Consider the following 21,638-nt stretch of genomic DNA (forward strand, 5'->3'; position numbering starts at 1 on the left):
ACCAAAATTTTAGATACTAAATGTATGAATAGATGTGCATGTAACTGTGAATTTTAAAAAAGTAAGTTACTGCAATTCTCTGTTTCACGTTGAAGAAACCTATATAAATATTATTTTATTTTTAATGTAAAACTTTTGAACACACACTTATATTCAGTAGGTTCTAAAATAAAGATTCATTTTTGTTTAGAATGGTTATCCGATACTTGAGGAACAATGAAATGTGTATTAACATCATAAAATTTGTACAACTCTGTTTCAATCATTCATTATATATCTCAAGTGTTTAGAATATTATTTAAATATCTATTTACATTTTTTCATCTATGATATGAATCCTAAATATATTAAGATATAAAATTGTATGATCCTAAAAGTTTATCATTTTTTAGATACAGTAATTGACGTTGAATATGTCGAATTTGGATATTTTTTCATCTTCCAAGATACTAGAAATCAAATAACTTTTTAAGGTTCAGTGTTACCACACACGCGCTCAAAAATAACATTGATTATGTACATTCGATATTTATTAAATCTTAGTTTTACGAAGTTAATGTTTGTGAAACTTTTTTGGTCGTATAAGCTCGGTGTATCATGGATACACACATTAAAATTTGTATTGCGATTATTATTTATTTATATATGTACAAAGCTGCATTGAGATTATATATATGTTATGTAGGTATTATTTACTTCCAGTACACAATTACTTCAGTGTTTTTTTTTCTGCCTCGTGTTCTATTCTGGTTCATAATAAAATAGACGTGTGGATGATTATGGAATAAGTCCAACATCGGAGCGGGAGCAACACGTGACACAGGCCAATAAAAATATGACACTGCCACCACTCGCTAGTGCATGTGACTGTGGTGTATCGTTTAATCTATGGAGTCTTTTCACACGATTAAATATTTACTGAATTCAACCTAACTATACGTGTAAACGTCTTTAAATGTTTTATCAAAAGAAAACCGAACGTATTTATTGAAAGATACTTTTCAATTAGGCTACTCGAGCGGTTTAATCATCTCTTTATATTACACAAAATTGTCATATTTTCTTTCAGAAGTTTGTTTCTTATTGTTTGCTTTTATTTCTCTTCCACAAAATGACGTTTGAGTGACAATAGGTGTAATTTAAGGGGTTGAATTAAATAAAAATAGGATGTGATTTAATTAAAGGAGATTTTGATTGCGTAAAAGGCATTCATTATCACTACAATCAAGAGATTTGGACGACTAAAAAGAAAAGGGATCACTCCACTTGTCTTCTCATTATCCTCAGCAGTATTTTTAGTCCCTCATCAATACGTAAAATTGCGTTTTCAATTCTCCTCTCTTTCTATATTCATTCTTAGGTAAGTTTATTGTGAAATAAATAAATATACATATTCCTTCATTACTCTCTGCTGCAATTCTTCAATAACCCGATTATTTAAATCATTGAAAATGTTTATTTAAAAACATGATTTTTAATTATTTATTTGTGTTTATGGTTCAGACTTGTTAAAACAGAGTACTACAAAGAAACCAAATTTTAAATACGCTATTTCATAACGAATGTTAGATTACTTACGTAGAAGAAATATCTTTAAAAAAACATTTTCGTTGTTGTGTGTGTGTTTTTTTTTTCTGAGAAAGGATATTTAGAATTCTATTTGACTCGAGAACTGAACTTCTAGGTTCATGGGTACACTAGAAATTTTATTTAAAAGAATTTTATGGACATTATACTATTGATGGTTTACACTGTATGTCATAGAAAAACTTCAAGAATAGACAACACATACGAATACATAAACATACGAAGAACAAGCGAAATTCAGCTTGATCTCCGTGTGTTTAAGTATTTATATTTGGTGGTCATTCTTGTTACAATTTTGTGATTGCATACCAATAACTGAGGAGGTAAGAAAACTTCAGATGCCGCACACACTAAGATGTTGCTAACAGAGAAATTAATTTGTTTCGGACCATTTCGTTTTATTTCTGTTGTTGAATAATGAGACATTCGTTGTGGTTTAAAAATGTTTAAACATTATTTGATCTTTATTACGTTTTGAAATTTTATTCAATCATTTCCCTACAATTTTGCAAAACAAAGTTATAAAAAATATATAACACAACGGTCGGTTTGCACAGTCGCGACTTACGGCAAAGAAAGCTATTTCTCCATTTTATTAACCTGTTTTGGCTTTGATTTTTACTGACCTGACTCTACAAGAAATCGTAGGGTTAAGGTCATAAAGATGTTTTATCACATATTATTGCTATAAAAATGTAGGTATGGATAGTGCATTGACTTAAAGTACCTATCATAAAAATAATTTTAACATGAAAACTGAATAACATTGTTTGCACTCTTCAGTGTGTTTTGATGGGAAACTACCCAAAAGGGTCTCTTACAGAGCCTTCTTGCAATTCAAATCATTACTTACTGGCACTGAAGACTGACAAAAGGATTATCGTACCTAAGCCTTTTATTTCACGCAGTGTGTTAAGTGCATTGCAAACCTTTTGGACGATACTTCTGTCAGTCTGTCAACAACTGCTCACTATATAAACTTGCACATTTGCACTGTTATACACCTGCACCGACTGACCTTGTGTCGTGTTTAAAAAGCGGTCCATGCACGTACGTGTCTGGCCCACCAGTCAAGTTCGCCGAGACAGACGCGGGTATTTTTTAACCACACACAATACGAAAACACTCCGAATTTTGCTAGTAAGTTTCAGTATTTCGAATTTGTTTGAATTTTTTAAATTTCATTTATTAATCTTTAAATGCATAAACTGATTGTAGCAGCTGCCTAATGTTCACGTAGCGATTTTCACCGGACGTAAATATTCATGATCTTACTGGAAAATTCACGCATCATTGTGTGTCATGAGATTCGGTAAATTAACAACTTCAAAAAATATATATTTTTAAAACAAAACTGTTAAATATTATGGTTTTTTTAAATTTAATCCGTATTTCGACATTAATATTTAACAAAAATTTCGACATGGCAGCCGGCATGGTACCTTGTTCATGGAATCACACAGACTGCAGTGTCTGGCGTGTTGTGAAACCCGAGCCACACACACACGAGCCAATTACGAGCCAGAAGCGAGGCGAGCTCCGCCGACGGCCCTGTGCGACAGCGCCGGGCTCGCGAGCCAGACTCGTGCTTGTACGGCCCGCTTAAGGCCGTGTCTAAGTCCACCTGAAGAACATACCACGCACTTGTCCCGGGGCTGTACGGACTGCAAGTAAAGCATGCAGGTGAGCAAATGAACGACTCTGTGTACTTCCGAACATGCTGTATATTCTATCAGGTTTTGTATAAGGAAGATTCACCAAATACATACACACATAAAATTCGTAATTTACGTAACAACGATAGAAAATTCAGTAGATTGCCATAAATTATTTTGCTTTTTTTGATTGAGATTAAAAATATAGGTTATTATGTTCAGCTAAAAAAAATCTTCTAGGATTAAATTTATTATTTAAAAAACACTCTGTCGAGTTGTTTAGCCAGTACTATAATTTGTAGAGGCCAAAAAATACAGACGTCATAAAAGTTTTAGTACACAGCAAGTAGTGGTGGATGCAAAAAAAAGGGGGGGGAGGGATTTGGGGTGATATGGCCCCCATATCTTTCCCGAAGTTATAAAAAGTATTTAGATATTTCGGTGAAGACTGTATTTTTTTTTATTTAGGATTAGCTAACGCAACTAGGAAATACTCATGTTGCGATTGATGATGTAACAGATCAGGTTTTTTTTAATACATGGTTTTTTTTTTTTTTTTTTTTTCGAAATTCCCCCGTAAAATAATTCCTGCACCCGCCACTGACCGCAAGGGCCTGAGGTCGGAGAGCGCGCGGGTCAGACAGCGCCTCCCCGGCAGGAGGCGAGGATGTCCTTCCAGCGGGCCTCCAGTTCGCCCGGGGGCGCGCCCCACAGGTCGCGCAGCAGCCCCCAGCCCCGCCTCGCCGTGGTCAGCAGGTAGGCGTTGTCGGGCGCCTGCAGGAACGAGTAGGCGCCCAGCACCAGGCTCTGGCAGAGACGCGCGCACACGCACGTCTGGAAGGACAAATGGCCTCCTGACTTGATGTAAGTTTTTGGACATACGCCATTGCTAAGAACTTTTTCTGTTGAAGAAAAACTAACAAATAAAATAAATAAAAATACACAAGAAAGACAAAAAACACACAAAATTAAGCAAACAATGACAAAAACACGACAAAACGAAAAGACAAAAAATACAATAGTTTTACCAAAACAGAAACAAGCTACGTTTCGGGAACTGCTATCTGCTCCCGTCCTCAGGCAGAGACGCACATGGTACGAAAACACAGGTGCGACTCTGCCTGAGGACGGGAGCGGATAGCAGTTCCCGAAACGTCGCTTGTTTCTGTTTTGGTAAAACTATTGTATTTTTTGTCTTTTCGTTTTGTCGTGTTTTTGTCTCGTTTCAACTGTTGTACTGAATTATTTTGGTTTCAATATTTTTGTGTTGTCATCATTTGTGTGTTTTTTAGTTCACTTAGTACTTTTTTCTTTGTTTTTTCTTTGTTTGTTGACCATATTTCTGTTTCGGAATATTTTGTGGTGTTTATATTCTTGTTGACAACAGCAATTGTTTGCTTAATTTTGTGTGTTTTTTGTCTTTCTTGTGTATTTTTATTTATTTTATTTATTAGTTTTTCTTCAACAGAAAAAGTTCTTAGCAATGGCGTATGTCCAAAAACTTACATCAAGTCATGCGCTCCCATTGCACAAATCTTTTAAAGATAACAAATGGCCTCCTCCTCATTCGAAAAACTAGGCGTTAACCAGAACGGGGGGGCAGCTGCACCCCTTACACCGCATCCCTTAAACATACATTTCCGGATTTCTGAGTTTCTTAATTTCTGACAAAATTTATTAATGGGTTTATTATTTGTATTTCAAGACTCTAAAACAAACTAAATGTTTAAAAATCTACTTTATTTTCTGTAAATAATGTTCTTCCTTTTTTTTTCAATTCCAAAAAAAAATTCCCTTTCCTTTTCCATTTATAGCTAGATACATTGATTTTTTTATGGACTATTCGCCTCCGTGTTGTAACATTGTATTCAACTGTTCTCGTGGTCTCTAATAGTAAACGACTGTTGTCAATTTGAAAGCGACGCAGTGCCCGATAAAGTCATTCTACGCCAAAGCTGCTAGAGAAAACCCATCACCATACCGGTTTCAAAACGATGCACTGGGAGGAAAATTAAAAGTAAAGTTTAATAGACGTTAATAAGCATAAAATTCAAGCTGTTTCACATTTAGAGTGAATTTTTGGCTTCTATTTCAAGGACTCCTCCTTTAAGGTCTCAATAGCGCTACATGACTTCGAGTCCAATGACTTGTAGGCGTGCGTTGAGCAATGCGAAACTGTTACATTATTGCAGATATTATAACATTGTTGCCATCTAAGTGTTGAAATTTGCATCATTAAGAATAAATAATTCACGCTACTAATTTCAAACATAGTACTTTTTGTAAGACGTTTAGTTGAAGAACTAACTAAAGATATTAGAGCGTGGTTCCGTTAACCGTTTATTTGAAAGGTGTTGAAAACAAGCGTGGATGGACTATAGGTAGAGACCGGAAAAATTCGCGGATTCATTTCGTTCACCTTCATTCTGAGTCAGTGATTGGACCACCGTTTACCTGAAGGTTTCTAAGCCAGTGAAAAACCTTCAACAAAAGAAGAATCAAATCACAAGCATCCGAGGTAAAGCGTGTCACGAGTCATTATCCAATGAGCAGGTGCAATTTGTCCTAGTACATAGAGGATCATGGAGTCTATCCCAGAGGTCATTGAAACCGCGAATTTTTCCGGTCTCTAACTATAGGCACCAGGAGCGGGGCCGCACCTTGAGCATGCGCATCTCGGCGTCGGGCAGCGGCCTGACGGCGCAGTAGCCCGCGAGCACGTGGCCCGCCACGTCGACGGGGCCCAGCGGCGGCGGGGCCCGGAGCAGCATGATGTAGCACAGGCACACGGCCAGCTCGAACAGGTAGCTGCTGACGTGGCAGTCTCCCAGGTCCAGCACGACGCTCACGCCCTCCTCCTCGGTGCACACCAGGTTCTGCTCGTTCAGGTCCCCGTGCACCGTCCCTGCGCCCATGTTCAGGACGGCTGTGGTCGTGATGACGAAGACGTTGGTTAAGAAGATTTTGTCATAATAATGTGGTGGTATTGGAGATGGTAATGATATGGGAATGGTGATAGTGAAGATGGCTGGTGATTATGATGATGATGATGATGATGATAGTGACGATTATAGTGATGGTGAGGTTGTCGATGAAGACATTGGTTAAGAAGATATTGTAATAATAATATGGTGGTATTGGTGGTGATTGTGATGATTATGGCAATGGTGATGGTGAAGACGGCTGTGGTGATTATAATGATGAAAGTGACGATTATAGTTGTGGTGAAGTTGGTGATGATGACATGGGTTAAGGAAGATATTTCAATAATATTATGGTGGCATTGGTCATGATGGTAATAATTATGACAATGGTGATAGTGAAGATGGCTGAGGTGATTAAAATAATGATGATAGTGACGATTATAGTGATGGTGAGGTTGTCGATTAAGACGTTGGTTAACAAGATATTGTAATGATAATATGGTGGTATTGGTGATGATGATTATGGCAATGGTGATGATGGCTGTGGTGATGATAATGACGAAAGTGACGATTATAGTTGTGGCGAGGTTGGTGATGCATACATTCGTTAAGGAAGATATTTCAATAATATTATGGTGGTATTGGTGATGACGGTGATGATTACGACAATGGTGATAGTGAAGATGGATGTGGTGATTATAGTGATGAAAGTGACGATTATAGTTGTGGTGAAGTTGGTGATGATGGCATGGGTTAAGGAAGATATTTCAATAATATTATGGTGGCATTGGTCATGATGGTAATGACGATGAAGTTGTTGTAGATGATGATCGTGATGTGTGTGATGGTGACGAACCCTTGTTGTTCAGTTTCTGACTGCGGTGGCCCGAGGTGCGGCCGCGCGCATGGGGGCAGACCGGGCAATCCGCCCAGAGCTCTCGTCCACTACACGACATGCTTCAATCCTCACGACCGTCCGTGATGCAGTGTAATGTCGATGGCTCAGACCGGGAAAGTTTCAGCTAATAGTAGTCCAACCTACAACATCACATGGCTGCTACCGATCCTAGATACGAGGTCGGAAGATCAACTTCTAAAACACAGTAGGATGCACTAGTAAGTGCGTGTGTGCCACGTGTAATCACATTTCATCACACACTTTCCGTCGACTACGACCATTTAAAAAGGGTTTTGTTTGTGTACGGAATATCAGCCTTGCAATACACGCCAGTAAAACCTTAGTGATTGTGTCTGCACCGCCCATGGTGTTTGCACATGTTGTGGAAAATTTACCTTTCTCCATCGCTCCGTAGTTCGGCAAGACGTTCCTCTCGAACTCGTCCAGCACTTGCTCCACCAGCTGCCTGTTCTTCTCGTCTTCGACCGCGAACGCGAACTGTCTCGCCTGAGGCGCCGAGTTGAGGCGCCAGAGAGTCTCGTGGCGTTCCAGCACCGGGTGGTGAAATCCCTGCAAACCAAGCTTTATTGTTTGTTCAAACACTGGCTTTTGGAGACACTCAAATAAGTCTTACAAAATTTCTCGACCGATGTATTATTAGCCTGATTATGAGCACTCCATAGGTCAGTAAATAACATGTAATGATTCTTCGGGTATAATGAGGACTGAATCATAACCTACTGGCAAACCATTGTAGACAAAAAAAAATTCAACGGAAATTAAATATTCAACGTTAATAACGTTCACAGGCCTTCGTGTTTTGTTATAATGGAATTGTTTTTAGAGGTTCTTAGCTTTTAAGTAGGAATAAAAGTTCTCCAACGTTTCGGTACCGATATTGCAGTCGCCATCATCAGGGTAACAGTTGTGGTTATAATGCCTTTGTATACACTTTCCTGGGTAGGGCATGCTTTAGCTGTTGGCCAATCAGTGGGGTTCCTCACTGCTGGTACTCTTCGTGGGGGTTAGCTGCTTTTAGAAAGTGGAGTCGAAGTTCTGCTCTCCCTCTCGTCTGTTCATGTTCAAAGGATGATTTATACATTCGAGAATCCATATTAAACACCTCTCTCGTTCATGAACAGGGAATACGGATACAAATCTAGCATGAACAAAACCAAGGCGTGCACCAGCAACGTGGTGGCTGTAATCAGCCCTCAGATTTTCGTAAACGGGAAACGTGACGGACATTGCCGTAAAAGACTTGTGGGTTTTTCTCGGGGTAGGAATTCCGTCGCTGCTATGCCCTAACCTCATCCACCTCAAGCAAAATGTGAGCCCATTCATGCTGACCTTGTCTGAGTCAGTGGCGGATCCAAGGGGGGGGGGGGGGGCACCAGGGTGAAATTCCCCCCCCTCCCGAAAAACCAGTTGTCTGCTACATTAATATTGCCGACAAAAATGATTGTTTCTGAAACCAATAAAATATTTTAATATAATTAATTAATTTCTTGTAGGATCATAAAATCTTGTGGTTGGATGTTATGTGTAGTGTGAGTAGATTAAATACAAATTTAGTAATTTGAAGACATTTTTTCTCTGAAATCCTAGAGTGCCCCCTCCGAGGTGAACCTCTGGATCCGCCGCTGGTCTGAGTCTGGCGACAACACTGCACTGAGATGTGAGTGACGGCCAGGGGGTCTGCGCGTGACGTCACCTGGAGGCAGCGGTCGAGCCGCGCCACGAAGCCGCCCAGCTGGAACATGAGCCCGGGGGACACGGGCACGTCGGCGAGGATCCGCCCCGGCCGGAAGGTCAGCAGGCGCACCACGTGACTGCGGCGGGGCGCGGGCCCTGGGACACAAGCACGGGCGCTCCAGGACTCTCTCCCCGGGCCGCGCCCGGACACGCAGAGATCCGCTACAAGTGCGTCCTAGTGGGCGCGGCCGTCTCTGCCTCGCTTCCGAATCATCACGGACCATCAGCCCCTGCATGCGTCCACTGAAGTCGAGATCTAAGCTTTGCTACGCTTGCGTCCACTTACACGTCCTCATGCTCATAGCTTCGGAATCTTGTTTTATGTATTAAGTTTGTATATATAATTACTTAAGGGATGTTTGGCATAAGATTTGTAAAAAAAACGTAATAAGCGTAAGTGATAGCTCAAATAGAGACAGATAAAAACTTTGATAAAAATTACCGACAGGCGAACTTTGAATTATACGGGTATTTTAATGCTCGTTATGAGTATTTGTAATATTTTGGTATTCATAAAATAAAACTTATATTTTGATCGCTAGTAAATGTAACAACCACGCTTCATTAAAAAAAAAAGTGGTTGTCTGTAAAGTCGGTTTACGGACGATAGTTTAACGTGACAACGTCATAACAAAACATTGATGAAATTATTGCATACTTTTATGAATAAAATTGAATCATTTTTATTGAATTATCACTATTTTGTATGGATACAAAGGAGTGAAATTAAATCTACAATTTAATTGATAAAATTACTTTTAATTGCACTCATTATTTCAAATATGTTTATTACTTTAACGAAAAGATTATTTTAATTATAAATTTTATACATGTTTGCTATTTAATTTCTTCCAATCTGGGTTATTCTGTTAAGGATAGGACGATGATAAGAAAAGTAGGAAACGAATGGGAGTGTTTCAAGTTTAATTTGCCTAGAATAAGTCAAATCTATGGTTGTTCCAATCGAGTGGAAGAGAGATAGATGCGGCGCAAGCGTACAATGAGCGTAACGGGACAACGCGTAACGGGACAATTTGCGTAACGGCACAATGAGTCATCCTTTTTCGTGCGTGCTGCTGGCGTTCATCGATTTATTAGACGTTGTCACGTCAAAAAAATTTAATTGGTCGTTCTTATTTATGTTTTGCTGGATATTCGTATATATCACGACTCAAATTGACTACATGAACATTAGTACGAACCAACTGTCAACAATTCAACATGTGCTAGCAGTAGAAGTATTCGGATACCATTCAGCTCTTAGAAATGCGTCCTTTACATTGTGACTGCATCTGCAAAGGGATGTAGAGATATGTGTGCTATGGACGCATCCCTATGTAATCGGATACAGCCCTGGTGTAAAAATAAAAGGTAGGTTAGGTTATGTTACATATGTAAAATTCTTGCAAAAAAATAGTTTTCAATTTTATTTTTTCTTGTAGAGTAGGTTGTGAACTCTCATAAAATATATAGTATTTATTTGTTACGACCGTGATGTTGCACGAATGGGCAAACGTACGATATGACCGAGATTAAGTGAATCTTAGACACTTCGAAACACACAACATCCCCCCCCCCTTTTCATCATCTAGTTGATCGAGCTGTTGAATCAATATACGTATGAGGTTACAGACAGATTTTTTTTCTCATCCTCAAGGCTCCACCATTGGAGTACAAATTTTCAATAAAACTTTTAAAAAAATTGGCTAGTCTAAAAATACACGTAAGTTTTCCAACACACACGAAATATTGCGAAAGTTTATTATGAGTTAAGTTTAAACTGACGCGGGACCCATTTAACTGCTCTAACCACAAACTATCAAACTATTAGCAATGGCGTATGTCCAAAAGCTTACATCAAGTCATGCACTCCCATTGCACAAATCTTTCAAAGATAATACATTGAAACTCGGATATAGCCTACAAAATGCTAAGTTTATTGAAACCTCAACAAGTTGCCAACTGCAGCTACTATTAAGTCCTTCGTGCCTCAATTGTTTGTTGACTTCAGCTTATATAAATAATTGATAAAAAACAATTATTCTAAGCTGTTATCTATAGTTTTCAGTTTCATTAAAGAAAAGTAATCGGCTCCCTTTTGGACTGTGCGATACTGAGAAAAAGAAAATTGTAACATTGGTGCTTATAAGCTCAGCCTTCCTTGATATTATAAGATAAAAAAGCACATAAAAACAAACTGTGCTACTTGAAACGACTCTCATAAATACTTTTGACGTTTTGAGGTATTTAAGTCTGTAGTAATTTTGTGTGGACCACAATTTCAAATTGTTGAACGGTAATAACGTTCCGAGTTTTCGAAAACCTGTTATGGATTTGTAAGCAGTATTATACGATTGGGGTAAAAATGTAATTTGCCAGTTGCATTATAAAATAAGTATGTAGATGGAAAGTGCGCAATTTTTTGAGTCCAACACTGAACTGTTAAAAAGTAACACTGTTAAAAAGATTTGTATAGGCAAACTTTAATGGCGCATTGTTGAGATTAATAAATCGCATAGCAATTGAATGTTAGAGTTTCGATACAGAGGTTTTTGATATTTCGTTACTGGTGCATTTAAATATGATGTGTTTCAAATCTCTTCTTCAGTCTACATTTAACATTTTTAACAAAAACAACTATCTATTAGTAAAGAAAACCCACGTGGTTTTGCTTATAACAGCCAAATTTGACAATTTAGTTTGCAAATCATGAGCCGATGACCAGAAAAGGTTTAGATCATATCATTAGCTATAGTATTTATATACGTACCAAAATGTTCAGTTTTAAAACTTCAAGAAATATTTTATTTTTTGTTTTATACATGGTTGGTCTTACCAAAAAAAATTGAAATGAAAATAATTTGTGTAATATCTTCTGACTACGGCACTTCTGTTATCAAGATAACGTTTGATGTAAGTACTCACCCCACAATCATTCTGGTGCTTATTAAATGCAGCGAATTGCGATACATCGCCATCGGACATGCTCACCTCTCTTCGGCAGCTCCTCCACGGACAAATACTTCCCGTCCACGTTCTTAACGGGCTGAGGGCACGTGAATCCGTGTGAATCTGGAAAAATAATATTAGTAATTAACATCGATTGTTTACCAGTTTCAACATAATCCACGCAGGCTATGCTTTCCTCTCAGAAGTTCCCAGGACGTCAGTGATTGTTTGGCTAACGCGATGGCCTCCCTTTGCAGCAATACAGAAAGTTCCGTCCCGGACGAATCCGAAAGAACAGTTTTTTTTTTTGTTTTTTTTTCGTATGCGGTGGAAAACAACAGCAAAAAAAGGCGTTGCTCAACTCTTCTAGTACGACCTTTGAAAAACAGAATTTCCAACTATCGCACACAGTCTAGTTGTATAATACTATCAGCCAGTGGCTACACGTTCACAAAACAAGATCAAAAGAAAATATTAATCCAAATCATTGTAAAAAAAAAAAGTACACTGAAACTTGAACCAGTTAAATGGTAAAAATATTCTACAAAATATACTAACTCAACTTAAATAAATTAGTAGGTACATAACTACTCAACATTCCACTGAGAAATTATTAATTTCCTTATTGAACATTGCTATTAAAGGGCTGCAAAAAAATATTTTTATAACGGTAATAGTTAAAATAATTGTTTTTATTAAATGCATATCCTTATATTCTACTATATTACCGAGATTTAAACTTAGAAATAAATTTGTGTTTTTTCGTAATTTTACCACCAATTTAAGCTTGTAGTTATGTAATTTTTTTATTTAAATGAATTAACATTACAGTGGACTAAAAAATGCATAGACGCGCACAACCTTAAAGTTGCTGATGTCCCTGTAACAGCAGGCTTTGTGCCGCGTGTACACAGACTAGCTCCAGGGGCAGACGTCGTTAAGGTCATGATTTAAAATAAACTCTGGTTCAGCATCCTGGTCGCAGGGACAAGGACACAGAATCTACGAAGCTACAGAAGCTAATTTGTACGACGCATGACTTGTTATGTGAAGTGTACGTTTGGGGAAGACAAGTCGTCGTTTCTAAAGGTGGGGTTCCTGTGTAACGTCTGACGCAGAGAGCTGCTAAAATGTAATGTCATGGAAGTGTTTCCACCATAGAGGTAATATTATATCTCTATGGTTTCCACATGATGAGTCTGCTGAACGCGGCAGCCGCCAGGGCAGCTGAGCTTCGCGGTCACGCCGCTAGGGAGCAGTGTGGACGCAGCCGCGCTCTACCACGGCCGAAGTTACGACACTCTTCACAGTTGGGCAACATGAGAAATTGTTCAAATGTACAATTGTATACTTTTCTTGCATCGACGATGTTTCTTTACTGCTTAAAGGACCAAACTGAGTAGGGAAATGCTTGGAGATAAAAAGCGGAATTTGTGGATAGATAATATTTCGAAAAGTAAATTGTGTTACCATTTTATGAGTTTATTTTTAACTGCAGTGTCACTGGTTATGTGTTATAATAAAAAAGAATACGCTAAGTGAAATTCATAAACCGATGGCGATATATCGTCAAAAAATCACTGTTTTAATTCACCTTGTAAGTATAATTTAAGACTACGATTCATATAAATAAAAAAATATATATTTTTAAAATTTTTAAGACTACTAACATTTATGCAGAAATAATTCGCTGAGTTCTTACCTTCATTTTATATATTTATTTATTTTATTTTTGTTTGTGATGAATTGTTAACGCGTGTATTTTACTAAGCGCTATTCATTTTTAACTTTAAATGTAAATGCTCAAATAAAATTTTCGTTGTAGAAAGGAAACCGACTGTTTAGCAGAGTATATATATATATATATATATATATATATATATATATATATAGTTTCTAATATTATACGTACATATAATAAAAAAAAACACGGAAAGGATAGGAAATTAAAAACCAACTGAGCTCTAACAATGTAAGACGTTATAGCCAGGTAAGTCTGCTTTTTAAACAGACTGACAGTTTCGTATATTTTTACGATGCTGAGACCATTTAAGCAATTTCTTCTCTCCACCCGTAACGATTCATCACCATCGTGATTTTTTGCTTTCACTGCAAAAGCCTAGAATCCAAATCCATCTCAACAAATTGGTTATTTTTATTAAAACATAGAATAGGTACTTTATGCAGGTATTTTTGTTTTAAGAAAAAGGTAATTCAGTGGCATACCTAAATACATTAGGAGTTCCGTCTGAACCTCAATGTGTGACGGTTTCTGCGAATCCAACGTGTTCACGACCTTGAAGACATATCCATGCGGCCACAAGGAAGCCTGATACTCCTTCACCTGCGAAAATAATTACAATCATTTCACTCAGAAAAGAAGACTCCTCCAGATCAGCAATAAATTTCTGCCCGACATTACGGTAACGCACTACTAGCTTAATGAGTGTGAGCTATCCAAAACGTATCCTTATTTTGTGTCGTGAGTACTGACAGCGGTGCAAATATTGTTATGGTTCCAAGCAAAAAAAGTTTTAGATAAAACAAATTGTTAAAACGTATGACAACAGCAAGGGACTTACGCGATGAAACTGGGCTTTAAAACACTTAACTTCCCTCGACTCCTTGCTCAATTAACACCAGCCATTCCAGTAATTATGATCTTTGTATTTTCTGCCTTGCAGTAGCAACTGAGGTCTCATATTTACTATACATACTTAAAATAACGTGTTCATGAGTGCCTTTTCGAAATGACATTTACAATAATTTCCGTGTTATTTGGCAAATACATGGTAATCAAAATAATTTAAACATAAAATAGTCAAATTAAGTAATCAACCAGATTTAAAGTTTGCTTGCTCAAAAAAAAAAAGCTCTTAACAGCGGGATATCAAACCCAAATTTTGAAACTCACCGGTTCGTGAAATTTTCAGCAATCGGATGTCGTTTAGTGTGACACTACCAGTGCGTGATTCTTGACTAAATGAATTGCCATCAGTGGCGGATCCATGATTTTGGTTTGGGAGGGGCTTGACCCAGCTGAGGCTAGGCTTTATCAAGGCAAACACTAAAACAATATTGGACCCAGATGCTTTTGGAGGGGGCTTGAACACCTTAGTCCCCCCTCTGGATCCGCTACTGATTGCAATTTCCTGGAGCTTCTTGCCTAATTAAGAGTCGGAAAAAAATCGGCGCGCGTCACTACATATCATTTTTAATGTCTCAAATTCATTTTTTTTTACTATTGGCTTGGTGTTTCTTTTGTAACCGACAGGGAAGGCGAGGCAAGATCTGTGGCGGGGAAAATCGCTAAACCGAGAGAGTGGCTCGTCATAACAACTGCACGCTTAGAATAAGCATTTTAACAACAGTCGAAATTTTTTTAGTTTCGAGCGATGTTGAAACCTGAAGACATTGTAAGCCCGAGAAACAGAGCAGAAACTCGCGGGGAGCTTCCGTGTTGAGAAACGTGACGGATGTTGCCGATGACCGGGGTGTACTGCTGTTCCGTCAACAGTCGCACAATTAGTTGGCGCGCCGTATGCGGTGCAAGGGAATAGCTGGTGGAAGGGGGAGACAGGGGGCAAGAAAAAGAGTTCTTCGTAATTTCAGGAAACTGGATCTTCGTAGAAACCACGCTGTATTTCTGTAAGTAAACAAACACACGCGTGGAGGAAATAACAGTGTTTCTTCAGTGGGGCAAACAAAATTTTTGAAATCTTCGCTAGTATACCCAGATAATTCTAGTGTGGTACTGTCCAAAGTAATCGAACTTAGTACATACCCGTAAATTTAAGAATACAACTATGTATATATTTTTTAACAAGCGTTCTCCGTAGATTTAAGACGAGAAATGTGTACAGTGGCCGTGTGTGTAAATGCAAAAGGCTCACCCGGATATGATAGTTCCTGTCGTCGTACGCGTTCAGGTCCGTTATCTGGACGTCTCGCAGGCCGTAGAGGCGGTGCACCATCTCGACGACGTCCTCGTGGGTCAACACGGGTCGTATCTGCAGGCCGGGCTGCAGGGCGGCGCTCGCCATCTGCAAGTCAGCAGGCACCCAGACGCCTCGCGGCGCAGCGTCCAAGGAGACGGTCTAATCTACGATGGTGAATACAGTTCGTATGGGGAGCCATGGAGCCACGGTGGCCATCTTGGATTACGTCACTTCCGGCGGCCATCTTGGATTCGGCCTTGACCTTTGACCCCAGTCACCATTTGTATGCCGCCATTTTTAATTATGACATCACGTCCACCATCTTGAAAATCATCAAATATTAACTTAGAAAAGTGGAAAAAAATTATACAAAAATTATTAAATATTTCTTAATGAAAACCGCGATGACACCATCATCGAGCACCCTACTCCTGTGCGTTGCACTTTTCGTTACCCCGCCATCTTAGCTTTATGCAACCACGCGCGCAGTTTACGCATGTCGTAGTTTAGGATTTCGCGATCCATAACATTGCCAGGGACGGCTCCAGAAAGACTTTTTCGGGAGACGCTATCGTAAAAAAGAAAGGATGCCGTTGCAAAACATTGCATTAAATAATTCAGATACTTGTCTTGGAATATTTACAAATTCATGGTCTTGACTACAGAAATTTAATAGCAGCATACAACTTTAGATGAATAAAAATTTTAACACAAGAATTTAAGCAAGCTAAATATATACCCTCCAAAAAATAAAAATAAACTCAGGTTCTGGAGTCACGCTTTAACATGGCAAGTAGACTCGCAGGCATGTACAACACTTCCTCTGGGCGTATGATAGTTTATAAAATATGTTTTATTTATACAATATCTTGCAAAGAACATTGACTTTATGAAACTTTTTTTTACGTCAACCACTTATATTCTAAACTATATTCACTATATTCTAAAACAATAATTGGTTTATTAATTAATGTGTTTTTGTTTGGCAATAAACCAATATTCTACAAGTCTCAGTTTGTCATTTAAGAAATGACAAGCCCATTCCTCCGGACACCCCCAACTGGCTACGTTGTTTAACGCAATGGTAGTAACATTTACTTCCTCAATGTAACGGCTTGGATTGTATCTTACGGACAACTTAGAGCAATCAGTGTGAAAACAATTACGGTGTTGACACTATTAATATTGAGAAAGTTTACCCAAATACGCCACGGTTCTAACGGGAGACATGCTGAGTGGAAGCTTTGGTTATACATCATTATACCAGTCGTGGGCACAAATTAATTAAATCATACTTATTTGTTACACATAGTTAAATTCTCTAGTATGCTCATCCTAAAACAAATGAGCAAATATTTTATTCTTCTTTCTTTTTCAATAGGGGAAAGTCCTCTAGAACCGGACGGCCTCTAGCATCGGACACATAAGAGTTCACGAAAATCCCGCGAGGTATCAGCATAATGCAGGGTGCGTCTTAAAGGTTCCTTCCAGTACACAAATGTTCCGGCAGAGTGTGTTAGTTCGTCGAGCTGTGACCACACTGTGAGCGTTTTTGTGAATATCATTGTTTATGTTTCTACCCAAGTTAAGATTTGAAAGTGAACTACACGGAATTAGTTGAATGGATTGTGTCTAAACTGTGTTCATGTAATTTTTATAGTCTGAATAACATATTCATTGATTTTTAGTGGAAATCTAAAAGTGGTTATTTAATGGCGAGAATTAATTTGGTCGCATGCGGATCCGGTAGCACCGGACACTTAATGTCCTCTAGTATCGGACACACAATTAGCCAACAGGCCCTTTGTCCTGTAGTACCGGACACAAACATAGGTACTTTTTTTTCTGTATTTAAGACACACAAATATAAGTTTTCTGTTTTCAGACACATATGTAACTTGTTTAAGGCTCGTTTATAAATTCCTGATTATTTTTGCAATAATGAGATTTGTGTTTAGTATGCATTAGCAACAATTTGCATGATTTACAAATGTTGGTTACGAGAGTGTCTCTAATTGTTTTGAAAAGTAGTTTTCGTTACATATTTTTGTTATTGAGTTTATAATTGTTACTTAAAGGAGTGGTACAATCTAATTATGAATGTATTATAATTTAAAATGCGTGTTGAAGACGTTACTAATAATTAGAAATTATAGCATTTATTTTTACTGTAGCTAGTAAGAGAAACCACATGCTAATTTTACACGGGCCTTTAATGTGTTCAGACATGAAATAGGTTTTCTGTTTGCAGATTATATTAATTTCAAGCATGTCGAAAGACAAAAATGATGCGAAAAGAAGAGGCAAATGGTCCGAAGACGATATGAAGCTGGCTGTAAACAATGTGTTGGCTAATAGTTTAAGTGTACAAGAAGCTGCAATAACTTTTAGTGTTCCAAAGAGCACTTTACAGGACAGATTAATGCGAATTAAAAGTGGAGGGGAAATTCAGATCTCACCAAAATTAGGCCGGTTTGAGAAGACATTTTCAGATAGTTACGAGGAACAACTAATCTCTCACATCAAACAGTTAGATGATATGCTTATGCCTCTCACCAGAAAAGAGTTCCTGAAGCTAGCGTATGATTTGGCTGCTGCTTTGAATCTGCCCCATAGGTTCAATAGAGAGAAAAAACATGCAGGGAAAAACTTCTACTACAATTTAATGAAGAGGCATCCAGAATTGTCATTGAGAACTGCAGAATCTACCAGCATAATGCGAGCAGTGGGTTTTAATAAGCCTCAAGTTACTATATTTTATGACAAACTAGGTCAATTGTTCGATAAATATTCTTTCCCACCTTCCCGTATTTATAATGCGGATGAGACGGGAATATCTTCTGTCCATGAAAACAGCAAAGTGATTTCAGTGAAAGGAAAAAGACAAGTTGGGAAACTAACTTCTGGGGAGAGAGGTAGAAACGTAACATTAGTGTTCTTGAGTGCTACGGGGCACTTCATTCCACCTATGTTTATCTTTCCTCGACAAAAAATGAATCAAAGGCTTATGATTGGTGCTCCTGGTGAGAGCTTCGGAGTCGCTCAGCCAAATGGCTGGATGAATGCAGAACATTTTTTTAGCATGGTTAAAACACTTTGCTAAGCACGCACATCCAACGGAGCAAAGTCCCACACTTCTCGTCCTCGACGGCCACTGCAGTCATAAGGAGCTGGACGTCATTGTGTATGCTAGATCGCAGCATATCCACATGCTATCAACACCTCCCCACACCACTCATAGGCTGCAACCTCTCGACAGGTCATTCATGAAACCTTTTAAAGGGGCGTACGCAGAAGCATGTTCCGCATGGATGAGAAAGAATCCTGGACTGCGTATTAATGAATACGACATTGCAGAGTTGGCAAGTTCTGCCTACACCAAGGTCAGTCGTCTGGAGATTGCTCTGAAAGGATTCTCGTGTACAGGCATCCATCCATTCAACTCGGGTGTATTTTCAGATTTGGATTTTCTACCTTCCAAAATGACAGAAATGAAAAATCCGTCGACCAGCCAAGTAAATGGAATGTATGCCACACAGTCCAGTTCAGCACCATCCAACGTGGAACCAACTCCAGGTTCAAGTGGATTAGTCAACCCTTTGACTATTTTAGAAAAACTCTCACCTCTCCCAGATGCCAGCAAACGCAGGATTCAAAGTAGGAAAAGGAAGACGCAGAGAAGTGAAATTCTTACATCAACTCCATTTAAAGAAGCCATGCAGGCTAAGCGCAATGAGACAGTTGAGAAGGAAACAAGAAAGCGTCTGAAGTACAAGAAATCATTCAAATTCGATGCCATTGCAACATCATCACAGTCAAGTGTACAGGAAACCATCTGCATATTATGTGGGGAAAGTTTTGAAGAAGATTGGATCCAATGCTGTGTGTGTAAGGAATGGGCACATGAAAACTGTGCAAGTGTTGAAGGAGCACCATTATTTTATAAATGTGACAGATGTGATAAACTTAAGAACATCGTCTAATTTTCTTTTGGGGGTATATTTTTACGCTGAATATTCTGTTAAATCAAGAAATATATTATTGATTTATTACACCATTTTCTTCTATTTATACACTCTTTTTCTAAATTTGAATGACGTCGTGCAGTTTTGAAAACGGTTTTACATTAAAACAGCTAAGTTTTTATAACTTTATACTGCATAAAAAGCTCTAGCATAATATTTATATGTGTCCCCTAGATTTCGGAACACATTCAATGTATTATGAACCTGTATATATAAAGTACTTAAATTATGTACACAAATTTTTGACAAGTTTTTTAACTGTCCGATACTACCCGCCAATCTCGAGAAATAAGAAAATAACTCAATAATTTTAACTCAGTGTTTTCACTAATTGCATTAGAGTTTTTGTTTATTGAATGAGTAATATTATTAAATATTTGTTCGAAGATATCTGGCATATAATACTTAATTTAAACACCTGTTAATTAAATTACTATAAACGAAAAATGTTAACTGTCCGGGGCTAGAGGACTTTCCCCTACTGCTTTTTCCGCTCACTTGGAGTCGGTGATACGAGGGGCTTGATTTTGAGCTTCGTCCAGCTACTCTAGATGAGAGACCGGCAATGATGCAGTGTATCTAGAGCAGAAACGAGAGTATCCCAAGATAGCCCGTCATCTCATGGCAACGTCTGCCACGTTTCCTAGGTCGGCACCGCCGGATGGGAGATGACTGATCTGACCGCTAGGAAAACAACTGATCTGATGAACCGTCAGCGGGCACGCTGCCACTCGTTTAACGAGAATGGAATGGACTAGACTGGTTTGTGGATTATGGCCTAACATGCCGTCGACATATCTATAGGTCGTTAGAAACGAGGAGGAGTGATGAGGTGAGAACGCAGCATTGACGGAATAATGGGATCGCCCCGGGAAAACCCACCGGCTCACGACAAAGTCCGTCGCGTTTCCCGCTTGCGGATTTGACCGTGCCGGGAGTCGAACCCAGGTCGCCTTGGTTGGAGGTGAGTGAGTGGTCCGGCCACTCACGTCTCGCACGACCTCGTACCCGACCCCGCGCGAGACACGTGCTGAAGTACGAGATAACAGTGAGTCCAACCTAGTCGCGTGCCTTGTATCTTTATGGGTGCGTTCCTCGCGAAGCAGTGAGGCCTGGCAGCTCTTATCTGTCTTTACTCCCGCTTCCAAAGTACATCGAACTTTTACAGCCACGCTGCGTCTTTTGTTCGCAGCGTCGCCAACGTCGCAGGTATACATTTAAATTGTTTTAAGTTTTGACAATTCCGGATCACCGTAAAAGGAACTGATTTAATTTTCCGTCAAAATATAGTTAAATAATTTTTTTTTACATATATTTTAAGGCACGCAATCCATTTGCTTTGGTCTTTGTTAATACCTATGATAGATATGATTATTAATTTAAACGAAAATCATTTTTGTATCAAAGTATTCTAACACATTTTGAGTGCTCTAATGTAAGCATTGTAATGAAAACGTTACTTGTTGAACACCGCTGTGAAAAAATGTGAACAATTTATCCCTGCCTACTCCTACCTTGCTCTGCGGTGTCTGCAGTCCGTGCCGCGTCGACGCACACGGCCGGTAACTGCGAAGCAGCAGCTGCAGTCGACTGACGAGCGAGCTGTTGAGTGCAGATGTGATAATGGCAGCCCAATGACAGCTGCGAGCCGCCCCTCCAGAACACGTGAGTTAACGCTCCTGACGTCACGAGGGGGTCCTCCACAGGAGGCCAACGTACGAATGAACTAACTTAAAATTTGTTCGTCATCAAGGTCGTTCGAGTCGGATGAGAGGCGATGCGATCACGTGGATAGAATGGGGTGGGGTGAAGAGAAAGGAAAACAGGACTGCCCCGAGAAAACCTACCGGCTAATGGCAACGTCCACCATGTTTCCCACTTGCCAAAAAAAACACTGATTTGAGACC

The 21,638-nt window shown here is 38.9% G+C and overlaps 1 protein-coding gene across 2 annotated transcripts; it reads right to left on the minus strand.

Moving 5' to 3' along the window:
* Positions 1-1,078: 1,078 nt before the first annotated feature.
* LOC134530285 (hydroxylysine kinase) lies at positions 1,079-21,517 on the minus strand. Of its 2 annotated transcripts, none has more exons than XM_063364998.1 (8): positions 21,246-21,517; positions 15,662-15,811; positions 13,995-14,112; positions 11,811-11,891; positions 8,779-8,915; positions 7,460-7,634; positions 5,903-6,147; positions 1,079-4,076 (listed from the first exon to the last, which is right to left on the minus strand). In XM_063364998.1, the coding sequence occupies exons 2-8, from the start codon at positions 15,809-15,811 to the stop codon at positions 3,879-3,881; spliced, it is 1,104 nt and encodes a 367-aa protein (XP_063221068.1). In that variant the 5' UTR covers positions 21,246-21,517; the 3' UTR covers positions 1,079-3,878. The 2 variants fall into 2 exon arrangements, with proteins under 2 accessions (XP_063221068.1, XP_063221070.1); XM_063365000.1 differs by having other exon boundaries at positions 1,079-4,016; positions 21,246-21,423.
* Between the last annotated feature and the right edge of the window lie 121 nt (positions 21,518-21,638).

Source organism: Bacillus rossius, chromosome 3 (assembly GCF_032445375.1).
Source record: "Bacillus rossius redtenbacheri isolate Brsri chromosome 3, Brsri_v3, whole genome shotgun sequence".
Classification (NCBI taxonomy): domain Eukaryota; kingdom Metazoa; phylum Arthropoda; class Insecta; order Phasmatodea; family Bacillidae; genus Bacillus; species Bacillus rossius.

Excerpts from the sequence above, each read along its gene's own strand:
- LOC134530285 (XM_063364998.1), bottom strand. The coding sequence starts at position 15,811 with ATGGCGAGCGCCGCCCTGCAGCCCGGCCTGCAGATACGACCCGTGTTG. Across the intron at positions 14,113-15,661 it reads ACAGGAACTATCATATCCGG|GTGAAGGAGTATCAGGCTTC; the intron begins GTGAGCCTTTTG and ends TTATTTTCGCAG. Across the intron at positions 8,916-11,810 it reads GGAGGAGCTGCCGAAGAGAG|GGCCCGCGCCCCGCCGCAGT; the intron begins GTGAGCATGTCC and ends CTTGTGTCCCAG.